Genomic DNA, 12,526 nt, shown 5'->3' with positions numbered 1-12,526 from the left:
AAAAAAAAAAAAAAAAAAAAAAAAAACAGGTCTGGGATTGTAGCTCAGTGCAAAGGCCCTTGGTTCAATCCCCAGGACCATAAAAGCAAACAAGAACAGTAAATAATGGAATGAAGTGGGTGAAGGAACTGAGTATTTGTAGTCTCTGTTTAATTATAGCTATATCAAAAGAATTCCCTTGGCTCTTTCTACAATGCGCATGTGTACCTATATAATTCACTATGCCTATATGTGAAAAAAGGACTAGTTTTCATTGATATAGACGTAGATGAATTTGCAGTAACATAGCTGGTACAAATTGGATTTAAAAATTCTACCCAGGAACCTAAATGTCAGCATTGCTTGTTCCCATGCAAATTCACATTAATTATGCCCCTTCAAATGAGAAAGGCAGCTTACAGAGACCTAGGCTTTAGCTGATACAATTTCCAGCAGAGCATATCTGAATTGAAGCAATAAAAGCAAATCTCTGAAATCACTGTACAAAAGATTAAGTTTAAAGTCCACCTGTGATGTACATAAGGCCTGATTTTTACATTTTCAATAAAGTATCATAGAGTAGAAAGTTTTAGTCTTCTCTGATAATTCAAGAGCCAACCTTTTTTTTAATGATACATTTGCATTTGCAAAGTGATAAAACCAGGGCTACAGCTCTAAATCAGTTTTAGGCTTTGTCACTCCATGTACCAAATAGGTGCAGGTGCTCACAAATACTCAAACTTGAGTGAGTGTGACACAGACTTAGCATGCCTACTATTTGATGTGCATCTGAGTCATAAGCAGGAGTCCCCTGCAAACTAAAAAGCTGGCCTTTGAGGTCTGCAATGCCAGAGAAACACTCACCATCAGTCCGGTCCACCATGACTGTGTGGCAGACTGCAAGCAAGAAGAAGAACTGCCGGATTTCTGGTTCCTTCCCTGATTGGATTTGCTCGATAAGATAATGGTCATAAAATACAAGCTTCCCATCAGCAAATGTATTCCAGCTAAAATCAACTTGCTGAAAGAAGTGGAGAAGGAAATACATTTTAAAAAAATATTTCTGTATTAACAACTGATATGAATGAACCTCCCTTTTGAAGTTTTTAACCATGCAAAACTCATTTTAAGATTTGAGAACATTCTTGACTAAAATGTTAAGAGGCTTACACCTGTCTTATGGCAGAACATCCTGCAGTGAGTTGAATTGTGTCTCCCAACAGATACACTGAAGTTCTAATCCCCAGGTCCTATGAAAATGACCTTACTTGGAAATAGGGTCCTTGCAGATACAATCAAGATGAGGTCATAATGGATTAGGCTGGAGGCCAGGGCTCCTTATAAGATAGAGAAATTTGGACACAGAGACAAAGACATAGGGAAAACACCATGTGACAACAGAGGCAGAGATTGGAGCCTTATAATAAGCCAGAGAACACCAAGGATTGCTGGCAGCCACCAGTAACTAGGAGGAGACAGACAGGATGCTTCCCTGGAACTTTCAGAGTAAGCACAACTCTGCTGACACTTGATTGCAGGCTTCTGGCCTCTACAGAAATAGTAGAACAAATTTCTGCTGTTTTAAACCACTCAGTTTGCAGTAATTTGTTAAGACAGCTCTAGGAAATTAATACATATCCCAAAAAGTCCCTTAAGTGGAATAACTCACCTCTATTTTGCTGTGACTGTGTTGAGAAGCATCTCGATAGTCTCCTGAGAAACAAGACAAAACAAATTGAGTATTCACCTATGTCCAGAGGTCCTCCAGCCTGACTTTCCATACTAGGTGGCAGTGTGGGTCTCATAGCCTGTATTTGGATGATTCTGGAGTTAACCTGGTTTTCACATTTTTCAAGAGTTGGGAAAAATAATGTTTGATAGAGACCGTACATCACCTGCAGAGGCTAAACAATCTGGCTCTTCACAGAAAACATTTGCTGTCCCTTGGTCTACACGTTCAAATACTGGTGCCTGTCCCCTGTACTCCACTGGGACCTGAATCGAGGGCTTTCAAATGCTTTCCTGACTCTCCTAGAAGGGACTGCCACCACTCCTGGGACTACTTCTTCCACCCCAGGATCCATCTTCCTCACTGATGTGAAAACACATTCAGAGAATAAAGTTTTCTTTAAGTGGAAAGAATATGCAAGTATCCTTTATTTTTTTAAAAATGTTGTCTTTATTTAAAAGATACAGCATTCTATTTCAATACAGTATTAGTTTTAGTATTATTTGTAAGCATAAGCCATGTTTCAGAAAATTAGAATGGAAATCAACTTTTTAAAAAATTGTGGTGAATCACAAAAAATACAAACTTTACTATTGCAGTCATTTTTAAGTGTACAGTCCAGCAGCATGAAGTGCATTCACATGGTTGTGAAACTATCACTAGCATCTACACCCAGAACTGTTTTTATCTTGTATAATTGAAACCTTTATGATTGGGTTATTAACCTGAGGGTTCATCTATGTTATAGCATGGGTCAGAACTGTCTTTCTTTTAAGGTTGAATAAGATTCCTTTGTTTGTGTGTACCATATTTTGCTTATCTGGTCATCTCTTCTTAGACATTTGGTTATTTCCACCTTTTGGCTATTGTGAACGATACTGCTGTGAACATGGCTGTAACTATCCTTTGGGATCCTCATTTTTAGTTCTTTGAGTACAGTATACTCCTACAATTAGAGTTGCTAGAACATATGGTAATTCAATTTTTCAGTAGCGAGAGGTGTGCCTATTTCTGACTGTTAATTTTGTTATGCAGGTCTTCCCACCACGTTCACAGTGCTCCTTTACAGCTCGGCTGGGAATTGCCCTCAGCAGCAGGGCTTCCGCCCAGTGGGGCACTAGACATTCTTGGAAGGCAGGCTCAGCTCCAGGTAGCACCAGGGGAACAATTCTTCTACCCTAATTCAACAGCCAGCCATACCTTTATATTAAATATATGAGTCTAGTCAATGAAAACACATCTCAGAAATTATTTCATGGAAAAGATTATCCAAGCTTGCAGTCCACTTGTGAAAGGGACAAGGTTTGCCTTTTCGCTCTCATGTACTCACACTCACCGTAGATTTGCCCATTGATGCAGCACTTTTTAAAGGTCATGATATTTTGTGTGAGTGTTCCCGTCTTATCAGAGAAGATGTAATGGATCTGCCCAAGCTGCTCATTTAGTGTGGTGGTCCTAGCTTTTGCAGGTGTGTCCTTCTCACAGTAGTACATCTGCAGGTCCCAGTTAATGAAGTGACTCTGTCCAAGGCGAATTATTTCCACACTATGAAGACAAAAGATTATCCCATATGGAGCACTTAGATATGAGTGGCAGTGTATTTTATCCTCATTTGTGCTCACCAAAACCCATTTGTTGAAACCTAACTTCCAGCGCAACAGTTGGGCCTTTCAGAAGTAGTTAGAGGGCTCAGGGTTTAGCTCAGTGGTGCTGCCACCTGCCTCAGAAGTAGTTAGGTCCTAGAACAGAACCCCCGTGAGTGGTGTTAGCATCCTTATGAAAGAGGCCTGATGGAGGTTGTTTGCCCCTTTTGCCACGTGAAGATTCAGAAAGAATTCTCCACCTAGAAAGCAGGGAGTAAGTGTTCACCAGACACCAAATATGCAGGCCTTCGACCTTAGATTTCCCAGCCTCCTGAACAGTGAGCTACGTATTTCTGTTGTCTAGAAATTACTTGGTTTAATGCCAGGTGTAGTGGTACTTGCCTATAATCCCCGCACTCGGGAGGCTAAGGTGGAAAGATCGTAAGTTTGAGGCCAGCCTGGGCTACACAACAATACCTGTCTCATTGCACCACCTCCCAAAAAAGTCTCTTGGTTTAAGCTATTACATTATATTAATCAAAACAAAAAAACCTGCACTTTTACATCTTCTAGGACATAAGCCATGCTGTGGCCCATATGCTCAGCCTCTGGGCTCTCCTGACCAAACACATCATACTCCAGCTTCAGAGTCAGGATGGTTTTAGAATAATAGTGCTCTTCAAAGCAACTTGCTCAATGTGACTTTCCTCTTGCTCTTACACGTCAAGCCATGGAGTTCCCTGTTCATATCACAGCCCAAAGTAATGGGCAACAAGGTGGCCATGCAGACAGTGCAACAGGCATGACCATCTTTTCTTCCCTCTTGTTCCCTCTTGCACTCAGGGACAACTGGGATGATTGTGTTGATCTTCGCTCCCAAGGAGATGAGGGCACACTAGTAGACAGACTGCCAGATGTTCTCAAAAGGGCAATGGTCTTTGGGCAAATAACCCCTAAACTGTTACCCCTCATTGTGGAAAAAGTATATATAATTTTTCTATCTTAAAAGTTTATAGAATGTCCAGAAGAAGACATTATAAGAAATATCAATTTTAAAACTATAAGGGTCTGGTGATGTAGCTCAGTGGTGCAGCACTTGCCTGGCTTATGTGAGTCCCTGGGTTTGACCCCCAGTACCAAAAGAACAATCCAAACCAATAGAGAATATTTCAGTAATAAGGATGCTATTTACTTATGTAGAAATTGTCAAGTAGGCACTGGATGCTTTTATAAAACAGGTTAAAAAGACAGAAAATGACTTGCCTTCCCTCTCTACCTTTCATAAATAAGTCCTACTATGTACCAAACACCAAACACCGTAGCAAGTACAGAGTATATGTGAATAAACAAGATGGATGAAATCCTTGCCATTAAGTAGGGTATCTTGTAGTAATGGTTACTAAATTAAAAACTCCAGTAAATACAAGTTCTATTGGGTGCTAAAAGTTCTCTGCAGAAATTCAAAGCAGAGATGGAGACCAAGAGGGCAGAGAAACAATGGTTAAGATCAGGTGACTTGGGACAGACAGGGTGATAAGGTGACATCTGAGCAAAGGCCTGGAGAAAATGAAATAGCAGGATACAGCTATCTAAGGAAGAATGTTTCAGGAAGAAGGAACATCAAGGGACCTGTAGTGGCACAGGGCTTAGAGAGGTAGGCAGATCCTGCTAGATCTTGGAAGTGATACTGTGTCCTGATGATTTTATTCTGAATGAGATAGAAAGCGCTCACAGGGTGGAAGACAAGGCAGAGATATTCTGTAGAATGATTTAATATGACTTATGCTTTAAAAAAAACCTTTATTAATATCCAAGAGACATAAAAGAACTGCATTAATCATGTGCTATAACTTTTTTAATCCCAAATTCCATACAGTATAGTTTATTTTATAGCATACATTTATAGTTTTTATACAAAATAATCTGTGTGATAGTTTTCTTAATGAGAGTAACACTCATTTTAGTCTTTTTTTAGTCTTTAAAGTACCTTTGAGAGAGATGGCTGCCCCAGGACTTATTTCCCATCAATAGAACAACAGTAACTACATGTAATAAAATTAAAAACAAAACAAATGTACATATAATAAAATTAAAAGAAAAGCTTCTAATTACAGGTGTGTGTAATTACTGGAGTGTGTGTGGGGAGATCCCATGTACCTCTGGACTATTATTTACTGGAACTAAGTACTGCCTTTGACTACAAAGTATATTCCAAGACACAGTTCCTCCCTGAAAGGCCTGAAATCCAATTGGCCTGTGACAATGAACTCTTAACAAGATAAAAAGGAAGAAATATCATCAAACAAGGTGATTGACACTTGTCAGAGATATGTCCTTGATCCTCTGTTGTATCTGAGATTAACAATGAGATGAATATCAGAACCTTGTGAGAGACCAGAGGAAGGCAGGGACCTTCCCACCAGGAGGAAGAGGCACAAAGGCCATAACTGTGACAAGCAAACATAGGCGTGTCAGATGGTAAGAAGCTAGGCTCAGCTAAGAGGATAGGAAGGATCCTAAAGAGCAAAAGTAAATTTTTCCATGACATTGTCAATCTTGACCTTCTCCCTGGCTTATTTTGATGACTGGGACTTGGAACACACTAAGAAGAAATCTTACCAAGTAAATGATTGTGGTCTTTGACCTCTGAACACCAGGGCCTTATCTTCAAAGAGACGAAACAGCAGGTGCCTGGCACAGAGTAGATACTCAAAAGTTCATTTTCATCCTCTGGCTTACCTTCAGTTTTGAAATAGAAGTTATTTTCTTACTTGTTCCTTTTTACCTTTGAAACAATTACTGCTAGACAGGAAGGTGCTAAACTGGGACAAGATACCATAATCTTCCCTGAATGCAAGAGGTCAAGAAGAGGACAGCCTAGGGGCCGGGGATTTAGCTCATTGGTTAGGTGGCCAGCTTTGCAAGCGCAAGGACCTGAGTTCAATCCCGGTACCAAAAAAAAAAAAAAACGAAGAGGACAGCCTTACCTGACATAGAGAGATATGGGTACCATGGTGTTCAGAACGATGAGATAGCCCCAGAAATTCAGGAATCCACGGTAGGAGGGGGTGGCATTTTTTCCATCATAGAGATACCAAGAGTAATTGCCAACTTGGGCTTCCCAATAAGCGTGGCCAATGGCAAGGCCAGCAGAAAGCAGGATGAGGACAACAAAGATCTACAAGACAGGAAGCATTGACATGTATTCCAAGGAAGAATTTCTAACCTTGTGCATTGCACTGATGCTAATTAACCTTATTTAATACTTTATGGTTGTTTATGATCATTTAATAGTCCATAAAATGAATGTACTTACAACAGTAGCATAAGAATGCTTTGGAAGTCTATTTGATGGTTACGACTGATTAGTTTATTCTATATTATACATGTATGGTGAGATTTTCCTCCCAGAATTACCTTTTAATAAAGAAGATAGTATCTTACATTCAAATCCTTAAAGACTTTCCTGTTACAGGGTATTTGCTCATTGTTTTTACCTTGAAAAATAACATGTCATTTGGAAAGGTAGCTTTCCCTAGCAGGAAACAACTTCAAACTATGCTAAACTGGGCTGCTTGTAAAAACTATTGAATGGAAATTATTTCTTTTAAATAAAACCATCACACACACTTGGGTAATTATTACTGAAGATACAATATCATAAGAACTACATGGCATTGTAAATAAGATCACTTGAGAAGCAATACAGTAAGCCCCAAGTGGTGGAAATGAAGACTATATACTTATGGAACAAATTAAAAAGCCAACTGTCCCAGTTGTACTTGTGTATATTATTTGGAAGTGGAAATAAAATTTCCAGAGACAAAACTAAATTTTTGGACACATGTTTCACAAGTGCTATGTGTCAGAACGACTTGGCACAGAGGAGAAACGGTGGGCTGTGAGGGTCTAGTCATGATCACCACAGTGACTGTGAAGATGGACATATCAAGTTCAAGGAGATTTCTCATGAAATATAAGAGCAGAAGAAAAAGTTTTCCTTAAATTAATATATTACCTTTATGTGACTTTTAATATGTATATATAATAAAGCATTTCGCTTATTATAAGTCCCTGAGAGATTATATATTCAAATGGAACTAAAAAATTGAGAAATAATTCTCATTAAGAAGTTGGAGATGTTTAATATATGGGCTCGCCATTAAAAAAAAAAAGATAACACAGCAGAACTGAGACTGCCTTCTTCCAAGGTTGGCCTTCGGTTGGCATCTGGAAACTTTAATTTTAGGAGAGTTTTCTGATTCCTTATTTCTTGTTCCCTGATAAGAACAGTTCCCTGTGCCTAGCGTGCAGGCAGCATGGTTTGTGCTGGCGACCTGCATTCCTTCAGGAAGCCTTGAATTTTTTTGTGCACCCTAGTCAGTGGTGCCTATATGGCCAGTCCCCAGTTAAAACTCCTGGGCAAGAGTCTAATGAGCTTCCTTAGAAGATAACATTTCACATGTGCTGTCACAGTCATTGCTGGGGGGAATTAAATGCCTGTTGGATGTTGACTGCACTGGGAAAGGACTCACTGGAAGCTTGTGCCTATTTCCTCTGGACTTTGCTTTATGAGTCTTTCTGCTCATCTTGATTTGTATCAGTTTGCTATAATAAATCACAGCCATGATTGCAACTGTACCATAAATCCTATGGGTCCTCCTAGTCCATCACTGAACCTGGGTGTGGCCTAAAGATGCTTGACATACCTTACTTTTAGTCTTGCCTTATATTTAAATTTATACAATATATGTTGGACCAAAAAATTGTTTTTAAGAGGACCTCCCATATGGGAAACTGATAGCAATAAAACCTCTGCCTTTAGGAGACTAGCTTCCCTAAGTTTGCCTGAGATTTTTCTACCCCATCTGAAGAAGTAATATTTTTTTGCACCAGAGAAATCTATAACAAAATTACAGCAAAAGACAATAGTCCATCTTCTCATCTACTGAAATGGAAAATAAATACCGTGTAAACCATGTAGTTCATCAAATAATCAATTTTAGTTCTTTTAAATCTGGTTTTCCCACTATTCTTCATTATCTTAGTGTCAGCACCTAAAAATGGAAAATTCAATATGATCAACAATTGGGTAAATCAATTAACTAGCATGTCAATATAATTACTCTTCCTTTGGTTTTGATGAAAAAAGGACAGAAAAGCAATTTTTTCTTTTAAATCTTAAGAGCTCATAGCAGATTAATTTCCTAAGAAAATTTCAAAGTACCTGCAAAAATGACTAATCCATGGCAGATATCGGTGTTCCTAATTACACAACCACGTAACAGAATTTTATCAGCATCCAAAGGAAAACTTTTATTTCTCCAAAATAGTGTTCCTGTAAACTTATCTAGTCGGTTGTTGGGTTCTTCACATTCAATAAAACCTTTAGGAAATATAGGATTTATATTATTAATCACATAGGAAGGATTTTCTGGCTTTAATTAATGGACTAAAGCAACTAAAGTTTAAAATAAGTTGTGTTTTGTACAAACCATCAAATGCTGCCAAGTTATCCTCTCTTTGAAGATATTGGTCTGTGATTTCAAGTGCCATTTTGAATTTTAAATTGGTTTCTCTAAAGGGAGGGGAAAAATAATTACATGAACACATTTTATACTTCAAAGTGAAACATAAATAGCACATACAAGGTAACATTAAGTATACCTAGATACTGAAGGCTAAATCATTAGGTTGTTCTTTGTTGTTTTCAGTTCTGGAGATTGAAATGAGTCTTACACATGTTAGGCAAGTGCTCTACCACTGAGCAATATCCTCAGCCCTTAACTTGTTCTATTTTTATATTTTTTGTCTATCTTGAAACTCTAAGTTTGGATGAGGTTATCCTGTAAACTAGAGAAAAATCCTTGACCTGGGAAATGCTGGTCACTTTTGCTGTTTGCTATTGTGACACTTAGGACAAGACACCCACAAATGAGAAGTTAATCCTTCTCCTTAATTTCTCATCTCTTTCTTCTTACCTGTTAACCAAACTGCTGTTTGAAAATGTAGCTTCTAATATTTCAGCACACTAAGATGATTGAAACAATTTTTCTATATGTACCGATTCCCCATAATGGATGCATTTACTATTTATTGTAAACATACTAATTTAAAAAAGGAAGGGGGACAAAAAACCTTTTTGTAGGTATTCTGTTTAAATTCTGCTGACTTCTTTTCTAGAATGAATAATTGGAATTGGGAAAGGGAGTGGCAGCCTCACCCCCAATACTTGGGCTGTTCCAAGCCTAGTGCAAGGGAAGGTCACTGTGCATGGACACATGGGGACAGGCCAGGATGCGTACTCTTGAGAGCAAGGCTGCCTGGTCACCGTGGACAGCCCCTCACAGACCTCGCAGATACCCACTCAGGAATCGCCACCTGTCAGGGAACTAACCAACAGTTCCCATCTCCACCACTCTGTTCTGGCAGGGCCTGTTAAGATTTCATATCTTCATAAGCCTTTAGAATATCTCACCAGTGAGATTAATATTTATTGCCTATCTGTGATTGAATTGTCAGCTGACTCATTGACAGCAAGGAAAGGCCTAGGTTTTCACTCACATAATTTTAGCTCTCTGTAGTAGTGAGTGCAGCTGTGGAATGGGAGGAACAAGGAGCATGGGGAGCAGGATCCCTATTACCGCTTACTCTGTGACCATGAGCAGGCTACTTCATCTCCCTGGGCCTTGGTTTCCTCAAGGGCAATACATGGGCAATAATAATGCTCATCTCCTTGAGTTTTTAAAAATCTTTTTTTTTTTTTTTTTGTAACAGGAATTGAACCCAGGACCTTGTGCTTGCCAGGCAGGTGCCACACCACTGAGCTAACTCCCTGGGTGTTAAAAATGAGCTAAACATAATGGCCTGCAATCTTGTAAGGAGTCAATAAACGTACGGAAAATTGGTCAAAACCAGAACTTTATTCTCTTTTAAGTTTTTGGTAGAATAGCTAAAACCAACAAAGGGAAAATTTAAAATTGCTTACCAGTAAAGACTTAAAAACTCTATTCTCTTCTCTGAATCAGATAATACCTATCATTATTCCTGTTCTAGACACTCCTTAGCAGTTTCTAAAGGGCCGAGCATCTATTTCCCATATGGGCTTTTACCTTCCCTGAGGGGTTGGGAAAGGCAAGGATTAAGAACTCTGAGAGATGCTACAAATCTCAGAGGAGAGTTTGGACTTGGATTTTTCAGCAATGCTGAAACTGTTAGGACTTTGGCAAGTCTTAGAGATGGACTAAATGCCTTGTATAGGGGAAAAAATGAGAACCAAGAACTGTCGTGTGAAGGTACAGGGTCCCAGTAATGAATGTAACTGTATTGTAGACCTAGGTTGTACCAATAAACTCAATAAAAAGAAAAAGAAAAAAAAAGGGATGCACACAAGTCTTCTGGAGGCCATGGTTTAGATTTAGATGTCTCCACAAAGCCTCATGCCCTCATAGGTGGGGCATTTAGCGGGTGATTGCATCATGGAGTTGATAACCATGAGTGAATTAGTCTACTGATAAATTTGTAGCAGACTTGCTTTTAGGAGAGGGGATCTGGTTGGAAGAGGTGGGTCACTGGGGCCTGGGCATATGGTCTGGAAGTATTTATCTCTTCCCTGCTCCTCCCTACACATGCTCTCTGCTTTCTGCTGCCATGCCATGAGCAGCCATCCTCTGCCATCCCCTCTACCATGCCACCCTACAGACTGTAAGCCAAAGTAAACCTCTCCTCCTTTAACTTGTGGGTGTGCGTATTGTGTCACGGTGATCTGTCTTAGATCACCGTGACACAATACCTGATACCTAGAATATAAAGGAGAGGTTTTCTTTGGTTTGTTTTGGCTCACAGTCTAGCAGTTTCAGTCTCTAGTCAGCTGGCTCCAAGGCAGGGCAGCACAACAGAGGGGATGGCAGAGGAACTGCTCATGGGATGGCAGCAGGAAGCAGAGAGAACAGGGAGCAGGGAGGAATGGGAAGAGGTAAGTCCTTCTAGGCACCACCCCTACCGTCCCATTTCTTCTGATCAGATCCTACTTCCTAACAGCAAATCAGCTATAAACTCATCAGTGGACTAATTCACCGATGATTATCAAGCTCCATGATCCAATCACCTCCCAGATGACCCACCTACTAGAACATGTGGCTTGGGGGAACAACTAGATCTAAATCATAACACTCCACCTCTGGCTCCTAAAAGTTTCATGTGCATCCCTTTATGAAAAAAGCATTTAGTCCATCTCTAAGAGTTGCCAAAGTCCTAACAGTTTCAGCACTGCTGAAAAGTCCAAATCCAAAGTGCACTCTGAGTTTTAAGGCAAACTTTTAGCTGGAAGTCCCTATAAAAATCAGAAAAAGTTAAACACTGTGGACATACAATGGCCCTGGTATACCCACTTCAAAAGGGAGGAATGCAAGGATAGAAACCTGTGAGGCTAAAGCCAGACCAAAATCCAGCAAGGCAACCATCTATATTGGAGGAAAAAGAGGCCAGTTTACTCAGGACACTGTCAGACTGCCAGCAAGTAGCAGAGGCAAGGCTGGGTCTTGAGGTTTCGTGCCCAGAGCACACAGACACCAGGGGAGCACACATCCCTGCAATACCAATGCTGAAGTGGGCCCACCTGAGACACACTCACCCGTCGAGCTCAGCTGTTTCCACATAGCAGAGGCTATTAGGCTCAGAGCTGGATAGCAACAGAATGTCAGCCTGTTCAAAACAAAAGACAACTGTGACACAGAATCCTGCAGGGTGATCAAGTACAGGCCAGGAGGATAGGAATGGGAAAGACAGAATGCTTTCACTTACAGGAATGAAATCATTTTTCTTCAGACGAAGGACATCTCCAACTTGAATGTCTTTCCACTTGGTAATTTTGAACCTAAATATTACAAATAATGAGTTCACTGGGTTTTAAGTTTTAAGCAGGGGAATTATCATTCTTTCTGGATGTGAAAGATTCTGGAAAATGTGTAAATCACAGGGGAAATGTTTACTAAAAGTCCACCCTTTTAATGATATGACCACATGTGCAGGAGGCAGCAGCAGAGTGACGGCTTTGATGTGTTCTTTCTACCCATCCTCATGTACAGAAGTCACTGGTGCCATTCTGATGTGTGACAAGAAGATGGTGTCACTCCCTTTGATTTTGCTAATGTCTTGCTTCCCTTCAATCTCCTCTTCCTTCTCAGCCATCCACAACTTGCTTAGTGCCCAGGACAAAAACACATTATAACTTCCT

The 12,526-nt window shown here is 39.9% G+C and overlaps 1 protein-coding gene across 2 annotated transcripts in view; it reads right to left on the bottom strand.

The window, feature by feature from the left end:
• Positions 1-12,526, bottom strand: part of Atp8b1 (ATPase phospholipid transporting 8B1) — an 84,762-nt gene that overhangs the window by 26,919 nt on the left and 45,317 nt on the right. For both annotated transcript variants that reach the window (XM_019209219.2, XM_010635450.3), the window contains exons 7-15: positions 12,094-12,166; positions 11,924-11,994; positions 8,787-8,869; positions 8,519-8,677; positions 8,260-8,348; positions 6,279-6,469; positions 3,045-3,253; positions 1,649-1,692; positions 844-1,000 (exon numbers count right to left, since the gene is read on the bottom strand). In XM_019209219.2, the coding sequence (XP_019064764.1) occupies positions 844-1,000; positions 1,649-1,692; positions 3,045-3,253; positions 6,279-6,469; positions 8,260-8,348; positions 8,519-8,677; positions 8,787-8,869; positions 11,924-11,994; positions 12,094-12,166 (1,076 nt within the window). The remainder of the gene's footprint in view (positions 1-843; positions 1,001-1,648; positions 1,693-3,044; positions 3,254-6,278; positions 6,470-8,259; positions 8,349-8,518; positions 8,678-8,786; positions 8,870-11,923; positions 11,995-12,093; positions 12,167-12,526) is intronic.

This window comes from Fukomys damarensis, unplaced genomic scaffold (assembly GCF_012274545.1).
Source record: "Fukomys damarensis isolate Sample0158 unplaced genomic scaffold, DMR_v1.0_HiC HiC_scaffold_30, whole genome shotgun sequence".
In the NCBI taxonomy this organism is placed as follows: Eukaryota; Metazoa; Chordata; class Mammalia; order Rodentia; family Bathyergidae; genus Fukomys; species Fukomys damarensis.
The sequence above is the reverse complement of the archived record's forward strand: the minus strand, read 5'-3'. Positions and strand labels throughout refer to the sequence as shown.